At 41.9% G+C, this 24,463-nt stretch overlaps 1 protein-coding gene across 1 annotated transcript; it reads left to right on the top strand.

Moving 5' to 3' along the window:
* Positions 1–4,305: 4,305 nt before the first annotated feature.
* On the top strand, positions 4,306–24,085 carry LOC109864427 (protein NipSnap homolog 2). Its single transcript, XM_020452212.2, has 10 exons — positions 4,306–4,538; positions 19,590–19,729; positions 19,945–19,990; positions 20,148–20,242; positions 20,566–20,636; positions 20,855–20,995; positions 21,068–21,099; positions 21,695–21,789; positions 23,401–23,484; positions 23,611–24,085. The coding sequence occupies exons 1-10, from the start codon at positions 4,339–4,341 to the stop codon at positions 23,673–23,675; spliced, it is 969 nt and encodes a 322-aa protein (XP_020307801.2). The 5' UTR covers positions 4,306–4,338; the 3' UTR covers positions 23,676–24,085.
* The last annotated feature ends 378 nt before the right edge of the window (positions 24,086–24,463 follow it).

Genomic DNA, 24,463 nt, shown 5'->3' with positions numbered 1-24,463 from the left:
TCTGGGTTTCGCCTGTAACATCAGTTCTGTTGCACTTACAGACAATATCTTTGCAGTTTTGGAAATGTCAGAGTGTTTTCTATCCAAAGCTGTCAATCATATGCATAGTCGAGCATCTTTTCGTGACAAAATATCTTGTTTAAAACGGGAACGTTTTTTATCCAAAAATGAAAATACTGCCCCCTAGTTAGTTAAGAGAATGTGTTTCTTGTTAAAAGGCTGAACAGCTCTAAATGGAGGCACTATGTGACACTATGTGTAATCCTGGGATTAAGTGTATTTATTGGTATAATTCTATAACGGCGTATAGTTATCTGTCACGAATCACGTTTCCTGAGTCTGTTTTTTGCCAGTGTTCTGTCCTGGAGTGTTTTTTCCGGCGTCCTGGAACGCACCCTGTCTGGTTGCCGGGCAATGTAGCCAGTTGGGAGTTCTGATTACCCGCACCTGTATCCTTTCAGCTATCTGCACACCTGGTCCTGATCATCATCTCTCCTCTTCATAAGCCCGGACCAGACAACCATTCCCTGCCGGATCGTTAGCCATGAACAGTATGTTGTGCCATAGTATCAGCCTCAAGTTGGATAGAATTTGTTTTGTTGTTTTGTACGTCTTGCTTGCCTTAAACTTACCTCCGTTTGTTCTGTCTTCAGTTACTCACCTGGATCATTTACCCCATTCCCGCCTGGTCGTCGGAGGATTCCGCTTCCCCATTGGATCCACCTATTTACTCCCATCAACTCACCACCGCTGCCCGCTACGCCACCTGGATATATCTACCCATACACATTCACTTGTAAATAAATACTCACCTTCTTCCTACTCTCCTTGTCCTGGTCTGCTTCTGGGTTTGATTTTGAAGAAACGTGACAGTTATCTGTACTTAATCCTACAATGGCCCGTAGTAATATTATAGTGATAATTGCCTATAGTAATCTGTACTTATTATTTTCTGGAAATAATGTATAGGCTCGCCACCAATATAATTGATCCAATGAACTACAGGGGAGGGGAAACCCCGCCTTGAGGAAATAACTTAGATTTGGAAACAATGGTGGAGTAAAGCTGAGGGGATATGGTTATTAGCATAAAGTGGAGGGACTATGAAACTTGAATAAGCATGAAACTGTGTAAAAGGAGTGGACTGAGACTGAGTCCGGCAGTTGGTCTATGGGCCCGCTTGGCTTGTTACTTTGTAATAAAGTCTATTCACAAGTTCCAGTATCTGCGAAATATGATTGAGCAAATATTTCCACAACATTACCCATGATTGGGAACCACTGTTGCAGCTAATAAACCTGGGTTGCTTATAAACAACCAAGTCTTGTATTTCTACATAAACAGTATCCTCTCTTGAAATCGGGGTCCTTGAGTTATCCAGCCATAGCCTGCCTACGCTATATGCCAGTGATCGAAATCAACACAGGTAGGCTGCAATTGTTTTCATACATCATCGGATTGGTCGTTGCCTGAGAACTGTAAACCAGCATAGGTGTCATCACACTCATCTGATTGGTCGAGTAGGCGGGCCTTATGACTTTGTGGCTGTGGTAATTTGTGACTAATTAACAACCTAAGCATTACGAAACTTCTATTTGATCAAATAAGCCACCTGTAGAAAATAAACCATTACATTTTTGTTAACCTAATTCGACACTCATTGACCTCCATACAAAAACAAATCGCTTGGTGAGCGGAAAAAAATATGAAAAACCCGACATGCTGGAGAAGATTTTGGCCCCAGTTATCCCCGCTGAGGTATAATAATGGCACTTTCACATGCTAGTCAGAATTAGGAAACTCGGAAATGTCCGACTTGCTGATTCGTTGAACACGGCATGTGTATACCACTTAGTAACTTGAACATTTCAGAGTTTCCTAGTTCCGACTACCACATGAACGCAGCATAAGAACGGGTTGTCCCTCTCGCTTCACCTCTCCCTCTTCTTGGGTGGATATGAGAGGGGATGTGGATAGTATTAATAACTGGGTGAGAACATTGTTAGTGGGGGCAGCTACTGAGGCTATACCTAAGAGTTCAGGGAGGAGAAGGAGGAAAGCAGTCCCATGTTGGACGCAGGAATGTGGGGAAATGGCGAGGATTAGGAACAGGGCATTTAAAGTACTGAAAAGGATGCATGACTTCCAACATCTGAGGAGGAGGGGCAGAGGGGTAGAGAGAGAACAAGAGAGGAGCATCCTGGAGTGCTGGATAGGAGGAAGATGTAAATTATGTGCTGAATTCACCATTTACCATGGCAGAGGTAAAAAGGGTAAAGATGCAGTGTGTTATGCTATGTTGGCCCATCTAGGTAATAAGGCACTGGATAAGGTTTTGGTGTTGTACAACAGCGTGTGGGAGGAGGAGAAACTACCTGGCAGTTGAAAGGAGGCAGTAGTGGTACCAATCCAGAAGCCAGGGAAGGACCCAACGAGGCCAACAAGCTATTGGCCAATAGCTTTAACATCACATGCATGTAAGATTATGGAACGTATGATTACAGAGAGGCTAACTTACTTCCTGGAGAGCAGGGGGCTAGTATCGCCACATCCGAGTGGAGTCAGGAAGGGAAAGGGAACAATGGACCCAGTGCTCTGCTTAGAAGCAGAGGTCGGGAAGGCTCAGGTGAACAAGGAGACTGTTGTAGCTGTATTTTTTGATGTGGAGAAGGCGTATGATATGATGTGGAAGCAGGGATTGTTAATCAAGCTTGATATTGTGGAGGTAGGAGGAAGAACGTACAACTGGATAAAGGATTTCCTGTTTGGAAGGCCTATCTAGGTGAGGGTGGGAAAGTCACTAACAGGCAGCTGCCTGGTGGAAAATGGTATACCACAGGGGAGTTTGATTAGTCCTATGTTGTTCTCAATCGGGATTAATGATGTTGACTCTTAGGTAGAGCCGGATATTGGGAGGTCATTATTTGCAGATGGGGCCTTATGGACGAGGGGAAGAAATGTGCCATACATAGTCAGGAAGGTACAGTAAGCAATTGACGAGGTAGAGCGGTGGGCATTAATGTGGGGTTTCAGGTTCTCTGTAGAGATAACTCAGACAGTGTTCTTTATCAGGAGGAAGGTGGGAGACAAGGTTTGCTTGAGGTTATATGGGAGAAACTATGAGAGGGCGGGGGCCATCAGGTTCCTTGGGGTATACTTTGACACTGGACTGACCTGGGCAGAACACATCAAGAGAGCAGTGGGATGTAAGAAGTGTAAGAAGGTGCTAAATGTGATATGCTGTCTGACGGGGAAGGAGTGCGGGGCTGGGCGTGCCTCACTGAGGACCATGTATGTTGCATTGATCCAATCTGTAATAGACTATGGCAGTATAGTTTATGGTTCGTCAGCCCGGACCTCATTGGAAAGGCTAGATGTCATACAGGGGCAAGGACTCAGAATATGTAGTGGGGCGTTTCGGACCTCCCCAGTGGCTGCACTACAGGTGGAGATGGGGGATATGCCATTGCAGATTAGGAGACATCATCTGGCAACGAATTATTGGGTCAACCTACAGGGACATGGGGTGTCTCATTTACAGGCATGCTGGAAACATGAGCGAAGACAGAACACAAGCTTTGGGTGGGTGGGTAATACCAACGGTAGCTATTCCTGTAAATCCACCATGGCTACTCCCGCCTCCAATTGTTGGTCCAGAAGTTTTTGAGAGACTAGAGAAAGATAGGGTGTTGATCCATTTGATTAGTTCAAGAGATGTCTGGATACTGTGCATCAGGATTTTGTGGTCATTTTTTTAATCCTTTATTTAACTAGGCAAGTCAGTCAAGAACAAATTCTTATTTACAATGACCGCCTAGGAACAGTGAGTTAAATGCCTTGTTCAGGGGCAGAACGACAGATTTTTACCTTGTCAGCTCTGGGATCCGATCATAGCAGCCTTTCGGTTATTGGCCCAACACACTAACCACTAGGCTACCTGCCACCCCATTTACACAGATGGTTCAAAAGATCCAAAGACAGGACGTACTGGGTCAGCATTTGCAGTGCAGGAATGTGGTGTGAAAATAAGGAAATGTGATTAGAAAGCATCCAACAGGAAAGTGTGACTATTGCCAGGAAACAGAGACCATGGAGTATGAATTGCTACAGTGTGGTCAGTATCAGAGGGAAAGAGAGAGGCTTAGATCTAGTATGAGGGAGAAGAGGATACAGGAAATTAGTTGAAAGAGTATATTGAGTAGAACGTTATTAGATATAGTCTCAAATATTGTGTTGTATTTTTTAAGAGCAACAGGGCTGGCAGGTAGGATTTAGTTTCTCCCTGTCGCTGGACCAAACTCCAGTACAGTAGGTGACGGTAAAGCACCATAACGTTGGATGCCACCGCCGATAAACACCACCGAAGAAGAAGAAGAAGAAGAAGAAGAAGAAGAAAAACAACGCTTCCTCTCTGGCAATAGCAAGTATTCAATCAAGCCAGGAAAGATGGCGAGCCGAGTCCTTCAGAAGGTGGGCAACGGCCTAAAACAGACGAGAAACGGAGTCCAGATGAACGGACAAGTTATACTTACAATCAGGTTAGTTGGATATTTGTATGAGAAAGTAAGTTTGAAAGTAAATATGCATTTGATCGTTAACAACTCTTTACACTTCCCACTAAGCCAGTGCTAGCTATCTAACTTTAACGGAAACTGTTTACATTTTAAGAAGCAAACGGAACGAAACAGGGAGGGACCTACCTTAATTTACCCAATAGAAACTCTCGTTTTCGTTGCAAAACCTTTTCCGTTTGGAGGAAGCAGTTTCTGTTGCAAAACGTTTTGCAACAGAATTGGCGTAATGAATACACCTGAATGACGCTGGAATGCGAAGGAAAGCCAGCTAACTAAAAGGCTAAGCTAGGAGCTTAACACTTAAAGGTTATTCATGACTTGGTAGGACATTTCTACAAAACTGTTGCAACGTATCGACACTTTTAAATGTGTTTTGCACAGTTTATATATAATCCTTGTATTTTCGTTGCAAATCAGTGCACATGACAACTATTTGCAGAACATTTGCCCGTGGAATTGCACTGCAGGTTAGTTGGCTGCGTAATAGTACATTTGTAGGATACAAGGGAAGTTCAATTAACATCTCTTTCAAGGTCATAAACAGTGTTGGGGAACGTTCATTTTAAAAGCAACTCATTAGTTTACGTTACTGGCATTGAAAGTAACGTTAGTCGTCATTACTTTTGCGTTTCCAAAACCAGAAAACCCTCATGCCTTGCGTGTGATGGTCTTTTTATGCCAAGTAGAGGGCGCACACTACCTTAGAATGACTTGCCTACTTAGTACCAGAGGTGTGGACTCGAGTCACATGACTTACACTCACACGTTTGATGACTTGAGGCTCCGGTCCAAACACTTAAGACGCACCTTATCCCCTCAGCCCTCAAATTAAGTGGACACTTCTGATGACCTCTCATGACATGTGAGGATTATACATAACAAGCAAAATAGTAATAGTCACATGCATACATGCAAACTCCTAAACCTAAACAAACAAATCATATTAATTAATAATACACGTTTTAATGACCTTTTTTGTTTTTCATTTTAGTGGTGCCATATTGTTTAAATTAATTTATAAAGTGGAAAAGTTCGGTTTTGAATTAGACCATTTGTGAATGTGAAATGTACCTAATAATAGCAGTTGAATTAAATATACTGATCTCTATCTATGTCAGAATTTCAGAAAAATAATTATATCAAACTATTAAATAGTACAACCGGTCCTATTTATTTTTTGTAACAAAATTCTCTGTCAATCCAAAAAATTGTACTATAAATGCAGGCAAAAATCTAATGCAAAAATGTCTCCTCCATTACACAGAAATCACATTTATAGTCAATATTCAGCTTGAATCTTTCCAAAACATTTTATTCTCAAACCAGTTTCAAAAAAGAGACTTATTTTTAAATCATATATCTTTGTTGTTCCATAGAAAGTATCTGTGAGGGGAAACATTGTTTATACGCTAACATCCAAGCTAAAATTGCCTGCTTATGGAATTTGGCCAACTTTATCTGGATTTTATCAACATCAAAATTACATCGAAGCAAAAAATTCTAAACCACCAACAGAGTCCAATAAATACTCAGGGAAGACATTTAAAATTCTGTTCTGGTTCTTAATATACGTAAGAATCCAATTTATTTTAAAAGTATTATTTAGAGTATTGAAATCTAAAACCTCAAGACCTCCTTGTTCTTGGGTAGTGAGGCTTGTTAATCCTAATAAAATTATAAAGGATCTTATCTAAATCCTTTAATTTTAGGGGGTAATTGAAGTGATAACGAGACATAATCCGATCTGGATAACCCTTCAGCTTTGGACAATAAAACCCAACTGTGTAACGAAATATCTCTCAGCAACCAGAGGTTCAATTTCTTCTGTGTTTTCTCAATAATGGGGTTAAAGTTTAATTCACTTCTTTTTTTCCCCCCATCCTTGCATATAACAATTCCAAGAGAAGTAACCTTATCTTTAATTGGGATACCATATTCTTCCTGTAAGACACAATCCTTGAGTGGAAATAAGACTGACTTATTGATATTGATTTTCAAACCTGAAACTAACTAAGGAAAAGTCTTCAATACAGGAAACTGCTTTAGAAACCTCATTCCTGTCTCTCAAAAATATGATTGTATCATCAGCCAGTTGACATAGTTTAAATTCATTGCCAAGTTCTGAAACACCTTGAAAATTCCCTTCATATGAAGAGCCATCATTTGAGTAACAAATAAAAATGGACTAATTGGGCAGCCCAGCCTAATGCCACAGCCAATATCAGATCTTTGGGATGTCCCTTAAACTAATTTTACAGAGCTAGTACAACCACTATATAAAGTTTGGACTGCTTTCAGAAAATAGTCACCAAACCCCAAAAAACATATTGCTTTGAACATGAACTCGTGTTCTACAGTGTCAAAAGCTGTAGAACATGGATGAGGTCATTATAGTCAATCATATAATCATATTACTATAATCATATTATAATCATATGTGTCGACCATGCATAAAACCAGATTGCATCAGATTGAAGAACAATCTGATTTCAACCTCTTAGCAAATACAAGGGCAAATAATTTCCCATCATTATTCAACAGGCTAATGGGTCTCCAGTTGTCTATATATTTTTATTTAACTAGGCAAGTCAGTTAAGAACAAATTCTTATTTTCAATGACGGCCTAGGAACAGTGGGTTAAGTGCCTGTTCAGGGGCAGAATGACAGATTTGTACCTTGTCAGCTCGGGGGTTTGAACTTGCAACCTTCCGGTTACTAGTCCAACGGCAATACTATAAAACTGCACAGCGTATGTGATCAGACCTAGATTAAGCATGACACAATTAAACAGACCAATAACAGCAATAAAACAAACATACCAAAACAAGAGAAACATATATTCAGCAAGGTGAATCATTTTGATTCTGAACATTACATATAGGGGACTATCCTTATTAGGTTTGGTTGGCTGGGCTTCCAATATGGATATTTTCTTAGACAATGTAGCAAACATTGCTAAGAAGATAAATAATGATTTCAGGGTTTTTTGTGATGAGTTATCTGATATTGAGATAAAAGACTGTATTAAAATCCTTAACGACAATAGGTCCCCTGGAAATTATGGTTTAATAATCCTTTGCACCACGCAAGTGCTTGACCTACATTTTATATATATATTTCACACACACACACACACACACACACAATTGCAAATAACATTGTATCGTAGACTGGTAAAATGTTTTTCACTTCCTCAGCATTGAAATCAATCGCTTTCTTCTAGAGGTCGACTGATTATGATTTTTCAACGCCGATACCGATTAATCGGCCGATTTTTTTTTTTAAATTTATTTATTTATTTGTAATAATGACAATTACAACAATACTGAATGAACACTTATTTTAACTTAATATAATACATTAATAAAATCAATTTAGCCTAAAATAATGAAATGTGTTTAATTTGGTTTAAATAATGCAAAAACAAAGTGTTGGAAAATAAAGTAATATGTGCCATGTATGTGCCATGTACAAATGTGTGCCATGTAAAAAAGCTAACGTTTAAGTTCCTTGCTCAGAACATGTGAAAGTTGGTGGTTCCTTTTAACATGAGACGTCAATATTCCAAGGTAAGAGGTTTTAGGTTGTAGTTAATATACACTGCTCAAAAAAATAAAGGGAACACTAAAATAACACATCCTAGATCTGAATGAATGAAATATTCTTATTAAATTCTTTTTGCTTTACATAGTTGAATGTGCTGACAACAAAATCACACATTATCAATGGAAATCAAATGTATCAACCCATGGAGTTACACTCAAAATTAAAGTGGAAAACCACACTACAGGCTGATCCAACTTTGATATAATGTCCTTAAAACAAGTCAAAATGAGGCTCAGTAGTGTGTGTGGCCTCCACATGCCTGTATGACCTCCCTACAACGCCTGGGCATGCTCCTGATGAGGTGGCGGATGGTCTCCTGAGGGATCTCCTCCCAGACCTGGACTAAAGCATCCGCCAACTCCTGGACAGTCTGTGGTGCAACGTGGCGTTGGGGGATGGAGCCAGACATGATGTCCCAGATGTGCTCAATTGGATTCAGGTCTGGGGAACGGGCGGGCCAGTCCATAGCATCAATACCTTCCTCTTGCAGGAACTGCTGACACACTCCAGCCACATGAGGTGTAGCATTGTCTTGCATTAGGAGGAACCCAGGGCCAACCGCACCAGCATATGGTCTCACAAGGGGTCTGAGGATCTCATCTCGGTACCTAATGGCAGTCAGGCTACCTCTAGCGAGCACATGGAGGGCTGTGCGGCCCCCCCAAAGAAATGCTAGCCCACACCATGACTGACCCACCGCCAAACCGGTCATGCTGGAGGATGTTGCAGGCAGCAGAACGTTCTCCACGGCGTCTCCAGACTGTCACGTCTGTCACATGTGCTCAGTGTGAACCTGCTTTCATCTGTGAAGAGCACAGGGCGCCAGTGGCGAATTTGCCAATCTTGGTGTTCTCTGGCAAATGCCAAACGTCCTGCACGGTGTTTTGCTGTAAGCACAACCCCCACCTGTGGACGTCGGGCCCTCATACCACCCTCATGGAGTCTGTTTCTGACCGTTTGAGCAGACACATGCACATTTGTGGCCTGCTGGAGGTCATTTTGCATGGCTCTAGCAGTGCTCCTCCTGCTCCTCCTTGCACAAAGGCAGATGTAGCGGTCCTGCTGCTGGGTTGTTTCCCTCCTACGGCCTCCTCCACGTCTCCTGATGTACTGGCCTGTCTCCTGGTAGCGCCTCCATGCTCTGGACACTACGCTGACAGACACAGCAAACCTTCTTGCCACATTTCGCATTGATGTGCCATCCTGGATGAGCTGCACTACCTGAGCCACTTGTGTGGGTTGTAGACTCCCTCTCATGCTACCACTAGAGTGAAAGCACCACCAAGCATTCAAAAGTGACCAAACATCAGTCAGGAAGCATAGGAACTGAGAAGTGGTCTGTGGTCACCACCTGCAGAACCACTCCTTTATTGGGGGTGTCTTGCTAATTGCCTATAATTTCCACCTGTTGTCTATTCCATTTGCACAACAGCATGTGGAATGTATTGTCAATCAGTGTTGCTTCCTAAGTGGACAGTTTCTAAAAGCGAGTACACTGCAAGCAAATGAGTGAGTTTCAACAATGCCTCTTTTCTCCTTGGAAGTTTCAACATCCATTATCTCAGCAACAGTTTGGTCATGTCCTGGTTCCATGCTACTAGCTATGAAGACTTTCGCTAACTTAACTCTGAACGCTGACGCTGAAACTTTTCGATAGCTATCTTGTTCGTTGGAAATTGTCAAATATATTTCAATGGTTTGATTAATTACAAAATTATTCAAAATTGCTACATTGTATGGTTAGTTATTTTTTGTGAAAATCTAATCGCAACTGCAGCCTAAAACTATAAACTTTGTGTGAAAACCCTAAAATTGTTCCTCAGCTAGAAATGTTAAACCCTCTCATGCCGCCATCTTGAGCCCCCCTGGAAGGATTTTTAAATGGACCACCTTTGGCCGGAAAGTCGTCACTCCCGCGATTGTTTTCAGCCACCGGTAGCTTGTGGAGGCTTTATATGCGCTACAGTCAATTATGAGTGCATGTCTACTTATATTTAATATATATGCTGTAAGTTAGCTAATTAATTTGCTAGCTATCAAATGTTAGCCTGCCTAGCTGGGACTTCTGAGGGAAGGAAAATGTTTTTTATTTCTACATTTTCCAAAAGATAACCAAACAAAAACATTTTGTTTTTACTTACACTTGTATGTTGACTTTTTTTTACCATTTGATAAGTTTTGGTGGACTTTTCTTAGCGGATGTACAATCGTCGCGAATTGAATTATGGGGAGTTTCAGGTCCCGGAGTGAACATAATTGTACACTTGCAAAGCCGACTAAAAACGAGGGCTGAGGAGCTGACGTTGCATTCTTCCCTTGCTTGGCTAATCATTTGGACCACCCTCCAAGATGGTGGTGGGGATTCCCCCAAGGGCATAAGGCCTTGAGGGTAAGTGGACGAGGGTGTGTCTTTAAGTGTTTGAACTGCAGCCTAACTTGGTATGAAATAACTTCAGACTTCAACTTGGAGACTCTGGACTCGACTGATTTGAGACTAATGACTTGAAATGATCTGTCATGTTTTGTCACTCATTTTGTGGCAAAGAGTCTCCGTGGATTAGGCTACTCTCACTCAGCCACAGACAATATCACAATTGCAAACAACTGATTGGCTAGTGATTGGACCAACTGTCAGTCAACACAGGTCGAGTGGGCTAGCGCAGTGAGAAGGTTTTGGAGGGTCACGAGTGTGAAATTGAATGGAACTCCCTTCCATATTGCTCAAATTAACAGCAAACCTGGTTTCAAAAAACAGATGAAGCATCACCTCACGGCACAACGCCTCTCCAAATCAAATGTTATTTGTCACATACACATGGTTAGCAGATGTTAATGTGAGTGTAGCGAAATGCGTGTGCTTCTAGTTCCGACAATGCGGTAATAACCAACGAGTAATCTAACCTAAATTTCACAACAACTATCTTATACACACAAGTGTAAAGGGATGAAGAATATGTACATAAAGATATATGAATGAGTGATGGTACAGAACAGCATAGGCAAGATGCAGATGGTATCGAGTACAGTATATACATATGACATGAGTAATGTAGGGTATGTAAACATTATTAAGTGGCATTGTTTAAAGTGGCTAATGATACATTTTTTACAGCAATTTTTCCATTATTAAAGTGGCTAGAGTTGAGTCAGTATGTTGGCAGCAGCCACTCAATGTTAGGTGTGGCTGTTTAACAGTCTGATGGCCTTGAGATAGAAGCTGTTTTTCAGTCTTTCGGTTCCTGCTTTGATGCACCTGTACTGACCTCGCCTTCTGGATGATAGCGGGGTGAACAGGCAGTGGCTCGGGTGGTTGTTGTCCTTGATGATCTTTATGGCCTTCCTGTGACATTGGGTTGTGTAGGTGTCCTGGAGGGCAGGTCATTTCCCCCGGTGATGCGTTGTGCAGACCTCACTACCCTCTGGAGAGCCTTACGGTTGTGGGCAGAGCAGTTGCCGTACCAGGCGGTGATACAGCCCGACAGGATGCTCTTGATTGTGCATCTGTAAAAGTTTGTGTAATTTTGGTGACAAGCAGAATTTCTTCAGCCTCCTGAGGTTGAAGAGGCGCTGCTGCGCCTGCTTCACCACGCTGTCTGTGTGGGTGGACCAATTCAGTTTGTCTGTGATGTGTATGCCGAGGAACTTAACTTACTACCCTCTCCTACTGTCCCATCGATGTGGATAGGAGGGTGCTCCCTCTGCTGTTTCCTGAAGTCCACGATCATCTCCTTTGTTTTGTTGACGTTGAGTGTGAGGTTATTTTCCTGACACCACACTCCGAGGGCCCTCACCTCCTCCCTGTAGGCAGTCTCGTCGTTGTTGGTAATCAAGCCTACCACTGTAGTGTCGTCTGCAAACTTGATGATTGAGTTGGAGGTGTGCATGGCCACGCAGTCGTGGGTGAACAGGAATTACAGGAGAGGGCTCAGAACGCACCCCTGTGGGGCCCCAGTGTTGAGGATCAGCGGGGTGGAGAGTTGTTACCTACCCTCACCACCTGGGGGTGGCCCGTCAGGAAGTCTAGTACCCAGTTGCACAGGGCGGGGTCGAGACCCAGGGTCTCGAGCTTGATGACGTGTTTGGAGGGTACTATGGTGTTAAATGCTGAGCTGTGGTCGATGAACAGCATTCTCACATAGGTATTCCTCTTGTCCAGATGGGTTAGTGCAGTGTGGTTGCAATTGCGTCATCTGTGGACCTATTGGGGCGGTAAGCAAATTGGAGTGGGTCTAGGGTGTCAGGTAGGGTGGAGGTGATATGGTCCTTGACTAGTCTCTCCAAGCACTTCATGATGACGGAAGTGAGTGCTACGGGGCGATAGTCGTTTAGCTCAGTTACCTTAGCTTTCTTAGGAAGAGGAACAATGGTGGCCCTCTTGAAGCATGTGAGAACAGCAGACTGGGATAAGGATTGATTGAATATGTTGGTAAACAAATCAGCCAGCTGGTCTGCGCATGCTCTGTGGATGCGGCTGGGGATGCCGCTTGCAGCCTTGCGAGGGTTCACACATTTTAAATGTTTTGCTCACATCGGCTGCAGTGAAGCAGAGTCCGCAGGTTTTGGTGGCGGGCCGTGTCAGTGGCACTGGATTGTCCTCAAAGCGAGCAAAGAAGTTGTTTAGTCTGTCTGGGAGCAAGACATCCTGGTCCGCGACGGGGCTGGTTTTCTCTTTGTAATCTGTGATTGACTGTAGACCTTGCCACATACCTCTGGTGTCTGAGCCATTTGAATTGTGACTCTACTTTGTCTCGATACTGACTCTTAGCTTGTTTGATTGCCTTGCGGAGGGATTAGCTGCACTGTTTTCAGTCATGTTTCCGGTCACCTTGCCCTGGTTAAAAGCAGTGGTTCGCGCTTTCAGTTTCACATGAATGCTGCCATCAATCCACGGTTTCTGGTTTCGGAATGTTTTAATAGTTGCTGTGGGTACGACATCGCCGATGCACTTGCTAATTACCTCGCTCACCGAATCAGCGTATTCATCAGTGTTTGACGCAATGCGGAACATATCCCAATCCACGTGATTGACGCAATCTTGAAGCGTCTAATCCGATTGGTCAGACCAGCGTTGAACAGACCTGAGTGCGGGAGCTTCCTATTTTAGTCTCTGTCTATAGGCAGGGAGCAACAAAATGGAGTCGTGGTCAGCTTTTCCGAAAGGAGGGCGGGGGAGGGCCTTATATGCGTCGCGGGAGTTTGAATAACAATGATCCAGGGTTTTACCAGCCCTGGTAGCATAATCCATATGCTGATAGAATTTAGGGAGTCTTGTTTTCAGATTAGTCTTGTTAAAATCCCCAGCTACAATGAATGCAGCCTCAGGATATGTGGTTTCCAGTTTACATAGTCAAATAAAGTTCGTTCAGGGCCATCGATGTGTCTGCTTGGGGGGGGGGGGATATATGCGGCTGTGATTATAATCGAAGAGAATTCTCTTGGTAGACAATGCGGTCGACATTTGATTGTGAGGAATTCTAAATTGGGTGAACAGAAGGACTTGAGTTCCTGTATGTTATGATCACACCACGTCTCGTTAATCATAAGGCAGACTCCCCCGCCCCTCTTCTTACCAGAAAGATGCTTGTTTCCGTCGGCGCGATGCGTGAAGAAACCGGCTGGCTGTTCCAACTCCGATAGCATGTCTCGAGTGAGCCATGTTTCCGTGAAGCAAAGAACATTGGCCTCTTATAGTTCTCTGGAATGCTACCCTTGCTCGGATTTCATCAACCTTGTTGTCAAGAGACTGGACATTGGCAAGTAGTATGCTCGGGAGCGATGCGCGATGTGCCCATCTCCGGAGCCTGACCAGAAGACCGCTTCGTCTGCCCCTTTTACGGCTTTGTGGTTTTGGTTCGCCGGCTGGGCTCCGATCCATTGTCCTGGGTGGTGGGCAAAACGGAGGATCCGCTTCGGGAAAGTCGTATTCCTGGTCGTAATGATGGTGAGTTGACGTTGTTCTTATATCCAGTAGTTACTCCCGACTGTATGTAATAAAACCTAAGATTATCTGGGGTACCAATGTAAGAAATAACACGTAAAAAAAAACAATACTGCATAGTTTCCTAGGAACGCGCCATCTCTGTCGGCGCCGGATTTGACCTAAGTTGTTAGCCTACATATGAAAATATACACTGTGTGCCATTTTTAAATTGATGTAGTTATGTCCTTGAGCTATTCTTGTCTAATAATGTTCTGTATTATGTATTAGGGATCCTAATAAAATACCAAGTAGGGTCTGAATACTTAAGTAAATGTGTATTCTCAGTTTTGTATTTGCAAACATTTCTAAAAACTTGCTTTTGCTTTGTCATTATGGGGTATTGCGTGTAAATATAATTGACAAACATTTTAGAATAAGGCTGTAATATGAAGAAGTGAAGGGGGTCTTTTAGTGGAATATCTACATAGGCGTACAAAGGCCCATTATCAGCAACCATCACTCCTGTATTCCAACTGCACGTTGTGTTAGCTAATCCAAGTTTATCATTTTAAAAGGCTAATTGATCATTAGAAACCTCTTTTGCAATTATGTTTGAACAGCTGAAAACTGTTGTTCTGATTAAAGAAGCAATGAAACTGACCGCCTTCAGACCAGTTGAGTGTCTGGAGCATCAGCATTTGTGGGTTTGATTACAGGCTCAAAATGGCCGGAAACAAAGACCTTTCTTCTGAAACTCGTCAGTCTATTCTTGATCTGAGAAATGAAGGCTATTCCATGCAAGAAATTGCCAAGAAACTGAAGATCTCGTACAACGCTGTGTACTACTCCCTTCACAGAACAGCGCAAACTGGCCCTGACCAGAATAGAAAGAGTGGGAGGCCCCGGTGCACAACTGAGCAAGAGGACAAGTACATTAGTGTGTAGTTTGAGAATCAGACGCCTCACAAGTCCTCAACTGGCAGCTTCATTAAATAGTACCCGCAAAACACCAGTCTCAACATCAACAGTGAAGAGGCAACGCCGGGATACTGGCCTTCTAGGCAGAGTTCCTCTGTCCAGTGTGTTTTTTTGCACATCTTAATCTTTTTTTAAATTTTTTATTGGCCAGTCTGAGAAATGGCTTTTTGTTTGCAACTCTGCCTAGAAGGCCAGCATCCCGGAGTCTTTGCTGTTTTCGAGCATAAGCCATGTTATCCTAAGCATACACGGCAATTGGCTGGTGTGGGTTTTTCTCCATCAGTCTTGTGGAGCCGTGTTGGCCTAAAGGTGCTTCTTGTTATTTGAAGTTGAGCTCTTTGCAGTTGACACATGCACTTATCCCCGAGGCACAGCTTGCAATTTGTTTTTCTCCCTTTCTTCTACCAATTCAAAATAATGTGAATACTTCTACGATTTTAAAGGCTGTCTTGCTAGCTATCTAGCTTTCCGTCACAACGTTCTTGGAGAAAAAGGAAACAATATTTAAAATGAACAATTTACTTATTTGAAAAAGTAACTGATAGATTTTAAAGAAGTAAACGTGTTAAGTTACTTGTTACCACAAAGTAATCTGAGTAATCTAACGCATACTCCAACACTAGTCATAAATACATTAATACTGTTTTGTTTTACATTATGTGTTCATAACTATGTTTAATGATATTAACAAAGATATTTAACCTGTCTAGGACTGGGGTTCTGCTAGCAGAACAGCCAATGAAATTGCAGGGCGCCAAATACAAAATCAACATCTCATAAATCAAATTTCTCAAACATACAAGTATTAGGCACCATTTTAAAGAGAAAATTCTCATTAATCCAGCCACAGTGTCTGATTTCAAAAATGCTTTACAGCGAAAGCTCCACAAATGATTGTTAGGTCACCACCAACTCACAGAAAAACCCAGCCATTTTTCTAGCCAAAGAGTCACAAAAAGCACAAATAGAGAGAAAATTAACTAACCTTTGATCTTCATCAGATGACACTCATAGGACTTCATGTTACACTACATGTATTAGTGTAACATATAGTTCCTCAAATGCTTGTTTTGTTCGATAATGTCCATTTATGTCCAATAGCTTCATTTGTTAGGGCGTTTGGTAAACAAATCCAAATGCGCGATCTGGTCCATTCGGACGAACGTTCAAACAGTTATATTACAGGTCGAAGAAACTTGTCAAACTAAGTATAGAATTAATCTTTAGGATGTTTTTATCATAAAAGTTCAATAATGTTCCAACCGGAGAATTCTATTGTCTAGAAAAGCAATGGAACAACAGCTACCTCAAGTGAAAGCGCGTGACTGAGAACAAGTCTGTATATCTGGTGAAACATCTGGCTCCTTGTTCGATCTGTGATATTGTCTGCTGTACTTCCTCTTTGAAGTTGTCAGACAGTCAAGTTTGTGGATATGAGCTAACGTTACTGTAGTGGCTTTAAACAATGTCCCAACACTAACTAGGCCACTTCTATAGATGCCATAACAGTATGTTCCAATGCGTTTTCCATGTATCCAAGAAAAGGCAAACCACTTTTGGTGATTTCTGGTATATCTTAAAAAATATATCACAGCATATTTTTGGCCTCATTTAGCAGATTTAAGTAGAACACCATTGGAAATTAATGTTAAGTTCAATTTTATATTCCTGAAATTGTTATTGCTGCTTCCTGTTGACAAGACATTTTGATAAATAGCTGAATGTCAAAACAGTTTTGTCTCCAAACCAATATGCAGAAACAATTTGCGATTTATTGAAAACGTACCATCTACACATACACAGGCCTGTAATTTTCATCATAGGTACACTTCAACTATGACAGACAAAATGAGAAAAAAAATCCAGAAAATCACATTGTAGGATTTTTTATGAATTTATTTGCAAATTATGGTGGAAAATAAGTGTTGTTGCCCGCCTGTTAGCTTGCACGTTTCTTGCCATTCTCCTTTGACCTCTCATCAACAAACTGTTTTCCCCTACAACCCTTGGTTCTCAGATGAAGTAGCTGAAATCATAATGAAACTAAATGCTCTGTTGGCTAAAGCAAGAGGGTCTGATTCAGCTGATAATTGGATGGCTTTTAAACACCTTTGAAATCAGGGTGTGTGTCTGACTCGAAAGCAGACCACTACCTCAAATCGGCTGCTGATCATTTGAGTAATCCTTACAAATTTTGGCAAGTAGTGAAAGGTTTGAACTACAAAAAAAGATGCACAGCTTCCAAAACATCTGCTGGTAAACTCAGTCTTTTAAAACAAGTCTTTTAATCATTTTTTTTTTATGCCGGTTCCCTTCTAATTAGTTACCTTAATTCATCAATCAAGTACAAGGGTGGATCGAAAGCCTGCAGACACTCGGCCCTCCATAGAATAAGTTTGACATGTGATCTAGACCCCGCCTACTACTATTTTTAGCTGCAGATACCATTGCTCTACATTTTTAACATGCACCTTCAACCTCACCCTAAAATGTAATGAAATCTCCAAGTTGTGGAAGGCAGCAAATGTCCTACCTCTTTTGAAAGGTGATCCCACTCTCTCTCTCTCTCACTGATGTACATTTCTATGCGGATGACACTTCTCTTCAGTGGCAGCAGTTTGACTTTTGAAAAAGCTCAAACAGCTTTTAACATCCATTCAACAGAGTCTTTACGATTTTAAAGCTCGTTCTGAATTCCTCAAACAAAATGCATGGTCCAAGGCTAAACATTCTGATAGCCATGTCATTGCTACTGGCTCAAATAGCCCACCAATCAGCCTGTTACCAACCCTTTGGAAACTTTTGAAATAAATTGTTTGACCAGATACAATGCTATTTTACAGTAAACAAATTGACAATGCTTTCAACACACTTATAGGGAAGGACATTTCAACAAGCACAGCTCTTACACAAATGACTGATTGGCTGGGAGAAATTGATGATAAAAAGATGGGGGGGGCTGTTAGACATCATTGCGGCTTTTGACCTTATCGATCGTAGTCTGTTGCTGAAAAAACGTGTGTTATGGCTATATAGTGGATAAAGAGTTACCTCTGTAATAGAACAGAGGGTGTTCTTTGATGTAAGCCTCCAACCAAATCCAGGTAGAATCAGGAATTCCCCAGGGCAGCTGTCTAGGCCCCTTTTTTCAATCTTTACTAATGACATGACACTGGCTTTGAGTAAAGCCAGTGTGTCTATGTATGCGGATGACAACACTATACACATCAGCTACCACAGCGACTGAAATGACTGCAACACTTAACAAAGAGCTGCGGTTAGTTTCAAAATGTGTGGCAAGAAATAAGTTAGTCCTAAATATTTCAAAAACTAAAAACATTGTATTTGCAACAGCATTTACTAAACCTCAACTAAATCTTGTAATTAATAATGTGGTAATTGAGGCAGTTGAGGTCAAAACATTGATACAACAGTAGCCAGAGAAGTCTGTCCATAATAAAGTGCTGCTCTGCCTTAACAGCACTATCAACAAGGCAGGTCCTGCAGGCCCTAGTTTTGTCGCACCTGGACAACTTTCAGTCGTGTGGTCAGGTGCCACAAAAAATAACTCTGCAATTGGCTCATAACAGGGCAGCACAGCTGGCCCTTGGATGTACACAGCTAATGTTAATGATATGCATGTCAATCTCTCCTGGCTCAAAGTGGAGGAGACATTGACTTCATCACTACTTGTATTTGTGAGAGGTATTGTCATGTTGAATGCACCGAGCTGTCTGTTTTGAACTACTGGCACACAGCTCAGATAACCATGCATACCCCACAAGACATACCACCAGATGTCTCTTCAGTCCCCAAGTCCAGAACAGACGATGGCAGGCGCACAGTACTACATAGCCATGACTACATGGAACTCTATTCCACATCAAGTAACTCATGCCAGCAGTAAAATTTGTTTAGATGCATAGACACATGCATACAAACACACGATAACATTCACACTATACACACATTTACACATGGGTTTTATGTTATAGGCCTGAGGGCCCCTATTTGTTGTGAATGTATTGTAATGTTTAAAAAAGTGTATAACTACCTTAATTTAGCTGGAACCGAGGAAGAGTAGCTGCTTCCAAGGCAGCAACTAATGGGGATCCATAATACCCATACCTTGGAAGGGAATTCCATAGAGCAAGTCAAAACTTACAAATGTTTGGGAATGAGAAGCTGAGCTTCACTAATCATGTTGAGAACCTGGTAAAGAAACTCAAATTGAGAATAGGTTTATTACCAGCCAAATGCTTTATTACGAACCAAAACTGTGACACATTACTGTGATCTCTAGTGCTTTTGGCTGGTCTTCATTGACTCTACTTATGATTAAACATTGGTATACTGTGTGTGTGTGTGTGTGTGTGTGTGTGTATTGGGAAAACTGCTATCTTGGTGGGGCGTTTCTTGAAAAATAATATCTCAAGGAGACCATCCTGGATAAGTAAAGGTTAAATAAAAATAAATGATTGTGTCCTAATGCTGTCTCACGTCTTGTCAAGGAGTCTATCAGCGTCCACCAATAAGAACCGTGAGGACAGCTGGTTCAAGTCTCTGTTCGTCAGGAAGGTCGACCCCAGAAAGGACGCCCACTCTCAACTACTGGCTAAGAAGGAAGACACCAACCTCTACAAAATACAGTGTAGGTTATCTCTCTCACACACACACACACACACACACACACACACACACACACACACACACACACTCTCAAGGGTTTGGTTGTGACGTCTGTGAGTCTACACTACAATTGCCTCATTGTGTTTTTTTTAACATAGATTTAAAGGTTTCAGACTTTTTCCCCAGGCCACGCCCGCACTCTGTTTACATGCGGGATTACCTCTTTCTCTTTTACAGTTCACAATGTCAAGCCCGAGTGCCTTGACGCTTACAACAAGGCAAGGTAAGGGACACCTACCTCCGATCAAACTCTCGAACAGCAGCATTGTTAGACAATGGAGAGTCTAAATGCTTTTGAGGATGTCTGTAAAAAGATTAGTACAGCGTCCCCAAGATTCTGAATGATTATTACATTTTTGTTTTGTTATGCGTGTCCTCAGTGAGGAGGTTCTGCCCTCCATCAATGCTGACTCTCACTACCCCTGTGAGCTGATTGGCACCTGGAACACATGGTATGGAGAGCAGGACCAGGCTGGTAAGGACACACTCATACACATGCTCGCACACGCACACACTCTCACCTGGTAGCCTAGTGGTTAGAGCGTTGGGCCAGTAACCGAAAGGTTGCTGAATCGAATCCCTGAGCTGACAAGGTAAAAATCAGTCGTTCTGTCTCTGAGCAAGGCAGTTAACCCACTGTTCCCCGGGCACCTAAGACGTTGATGTCGATTATAGCAGCCCCCTGCACCTCTCTGATTCAGAGGGGTTGGGTTAAATGCGGAAGACACATTTCAGCTGAAGGCATTCAGTTGTACAACTGACTAGGTATCCCCTTTCTCTCCTCTCTCTGTGTTGCAGTTCACCTGTGGCGATATCGGGGAGGCTACCCAGCCCTGACAGAGGTCATGAACAAACTCCGGCAGAATAAGGTTGGTAGAAAAGTTGGCTCACAAATGTCGCTATATAGGGTTTCTATAATGAAAAGTAAGACATGCCTGCACAGTACTTACAATACTGTAGTCTACTTATTACTTTGAATTTCATCTTTTGAATCATGTTAGGTATGCATTACAACAAACCTGCATATGCCTCCTACCAAATTTGGGAGTGCATTTCCTTTTCAGTTCTTGAACCATTACTTTTGTAGGAGTTCATGGAGTACAGGAATGAGCGGGGGAAGATGTTGCTGTCTCGTCGTAACCAGCTGCTCCTGGAGTTCAGCTTCTGGAACGAGCCCACCCCCCGCCCAGGACCAAACATCTATGAGCTCCGCTCATACCAACTCAGGGTTAGACTGACTTTCTCTCTCTGTCTCTCTTTCTCTCTCACTCTGTCTAATCCTCCTCCTCTCTTCTTTCAGCCTGGAACTATGATTGAGTGGGGAAACTACTGGTAAGGAAGTTTCTCTTATTTTTCTGTAGGATTAGCATAAATATCCTCCTTTTTTAATTTGACACTTTTCTTAGACACCGATAGACAACGTCACTTGGTTCCTTCTATCATGTAGTTGATACACCTGTACGGTACCTCTGATCTGCACTTCCGTTTCATGACGTCGTGAGCATGACTAAAAATGGACGAGGGATTGTTATGTGAAATACAATTATTCGATATTGTGACTATAAGTAGAATATGGCTGCTGTAATTTGTCAATTCAAACCACTGTTTGACAGAATTGAAATGACAGAACAACAATGTCAAATCCTTATACCTGGGGGACTGAACAGCGATGCAGGAAATTAGATGATTGGAACATTGCATTGATTAATACATGAAATCGATAACTCAATGGTGAAATCGTTTTATTTATAGTTTTAAAAAATCTGTCTGAAGCAAGATGGTGTGTTCAGCAGAAGGTATCTGTATTCCCTCTGTGCTCTGTTGTAGTTATTTAATAAAGCACAGGATGAACAACTGCAGTCATAAGGCTGCTTGATTGGCTGCTGTGTGTCATGTGACATCCGCGTGTGTTCCGTGTGTACGGCAGGGCTCGGGCCATAGAGTTCCGGCAGCAGAACAGTGAGGCTGTGGGAGGGTTCTTCTCGCAGATCGGCAGCCTCTACATGGTACATCACCTCTGGGGTAAGACGGGACAACCACAAGGATCAAATCTAATTTTATTGGTCACATAAAATAAACTTTCAAAGTTCTTGAAATTTTCCATATCGACTGACCATGTGTTAAAGTAATGATTGACTGTCGTTTCGCATTGCTTATTTGAGCTGTTCTTGCCATAACATGGACTTTGGTCTTTTACCAAATAGGGCTATCTTCTGAAATCAAATGTTATTGGTCACATAAACCTGTTTAACAGATGTTATTGCAGGTGTAGCGAAATGCTTGTGCTTCTAGTTCCGACAGTGCAGTAACATCTAACAATTACACAACATATACCCAATACACACATCTAAGTAAAGGAATGGAATATATAAATATTTGTACGAGCAATGTCAGAGCAGCATAGACTAAGATACAGTAGAATAGTTTAGAATGCAGTATATACAGAGTAATGCAAGTTATGTTAACATTATTAAAGTGGCTAGTGTTCCATTTATTAAAGTGGCCAATTATTTCAAGACTGTGTATAAAGAAGTCTCTATATAGCCCCTCTGTGCTAGAGATGGCTATTTAACAGTCTGATGGCCTTGATGACCCCTCTCAATCACCTCTCTCTACAGTTTATTTAGTGAGTCGCTTGAAGTACTTGAATTTGTCACGCTGAAATTCAAGGACTGGAATACCTTGAAAATAAGACCTTCTCAAGTTGGTACTTCAAAAGTACTTTAATTAAAAGGAGAGGAACATTTTAGAAAAATTTATTGGTCTGGCTAATTTCCAGGCAGACTACAGATTTTTTTATTTACTTATTCCCCCCCCAGTGGGCTCATTCCACCCACTGCCAATCAGACAGGTACAGAATTGACTGCCAAATGCCACATCGATAGCTAAAATGCCGGGAAACTGTAGATTCAACCCTGCCTTTTGTGCGTATGGAACATTTCTGAGATCTTTTATTTCAGCTAATTAAACATGGGTCCAACACTTTACATGTTGCGCTTTATATTTTTGTTCAGTATAGTTTACCCACTTTTTTTGCGTCAGACTTTGATATTGCAAGCATGGGTGAATCCGCCCAGAAGAGCCACATGAAGGGGGAAAGATGCAACGCTGCATCTGGCGCTAGTTCTACATTGACTTTTTCTCTGCAACAAACTCCAGAGCTTTTTTTTTGCCAATCGCCTCATTCACTTAGCGCCCACGATAGCGGCAGCCTGCTCCTGCAGTTCTGGGAGCCGTTCACGTGCCGTTTTCCTCACATGAAAGAAACTTAACTCGTAACCCTGATTTTGGGCAGTGTTTCTTAATCCTGCCTTATTCAAATAATCAGTTCATCATCAATACTTTAAGTGGAATCAGGTGTGTAGTAATAGGGCAAAAACTATAATGTCCACCCCTTTGGGTCCCCAGGACCAGAATTAACTAACACTGGGTGACATGGAAATGTACCTGGGACACATTTTGTACCAACTCAATTATTATAGTTTCACTCTGGTGTCTCGTTTTGAATTCGCTGTATTTTGTTGAGTTGTACATACACTGTACCTACTCAACAAAATAATGAATCAACTATACAGCATGGACATTTTTCAGTGACTTTGATATGAATGCTTTCTGTGTATTGTCTGTTTCTAGCCTACAAAGACCTCCAGTCGAGAGAAGACACCAGGAACGCAGCTTGGCAACATGAAGGCTGGGATGAGGTTGTCTATTACACAGGTCAGTTGGCTCTTTTTCTGTGTATCTCACTCGCTCTCTGTCCATCCTTCGAGCGACATTATATATGATGCGCTGAAAGTGTAGTAATATGTTTAAGTGACCCTCTTCATTCCTCTCCTCTGTCAGTTCCGCTGATCCAGCACATGGAGTCCAGAATAATGATCCCCATGAAGACCTCCCCTCTGAAGTAACCCCTGCCAGCACCCAGGGGAGATCCCGACTACCAAGCCCCCATCACACTGATATGTAGACAACGTAACTGACCAACAATGTGCTCTCACTGTACTTTCAGGAGTTTCAGCAATGACATCAACATGCTTGACACTTCTGCTTTCACTTATATATTTTTGTAGTCTTTCCTGTGTCGGCATCAAATGTCTTATTTCAGTCAAAATTACATGCGTACATAATGTAGATAGTAGGGCTCTAACCAGACTTGGAGATGTTATCATTAATTGTAAATGACTAGTTGGACTGTGACTCTCCCATACTGCTAGACAGGGGGACAGGATAGGAACAGTTTCTCGATGTATTACATGTGAAATCCAGTGCTTTATTAAGAATCGTGTACATATTGAATTAAACTTCTGATGAAAGATAAGTCTGTCTCGCAAGCTCTTTGCTACGCATATCTTCATTAGAATGGGAGAGGAATAAAGTGGGTCTTGGTAAATAACTTAACAAAACAGGCCTTAAACCAGAGCAGTCCTGTAGGATTTCGCGCCAACCATAATCTAGCGCACCTGATTTGAATAATTAGCTGGTTGATAAGCAGAAGCAGGAAAACCGCATCTATAATGTCCCCATAATCTAAAATAGACAAGTGGCATGGACAATATCCTTACTATTAATGGAAGTCAGACATGCTTTGTTTCTTAAAAAATATAGATTTTACTTCAAAAACCAGCTCGGTGACATGTTTTTTTAAATGACAGCTTGTCATCAAGACAGATGCCAAGATATTTGTAGGAAGTGTCGT

The sequence above is a fragment of the Oncorhynchus kisutch genome, linkage group LG19 (assembly GCF_002021735.2).
Source record: "Oncorhynchus kisutch isolate 150728-3 linkage group LG19, Okis_V2, whole genome shotgun sequence".
Taxonomy (NCBI): domain Eukaryota; kingdom Metazoa; phylum Chordata; class Actinopteri; order Salmoniformes; family Salmonidae; genus Oncorhynchus; species Oncorhynchus kisutch.
This window is presented reverse-complemented; position numbering and strand designations above follow the sequence as displayed.

Coding starts and splice junctions, on each gene's coding strand:
- LOC109864427 (XM_020452212.2), top strand. CDS start 4,339: ATGCCACCGCCGATAAACACCACCGAAGAAGAAGAAGAAGAAGAAGAA. Junction 20,637..20,854: donor ACAAACTCCGGCAGAATAAG/GTTGGTAGAAAA, acceptor TTACTTTTGTAG/GAGTTCATGGAGTACAGGAA. Junction 23,485..23,610: donor TGAGGTTGTCTATTACACAG/GTCAGTTGGCTC, acceptor CTCCTCTGTCAG/TTCCGCTGATCCAGCACATG.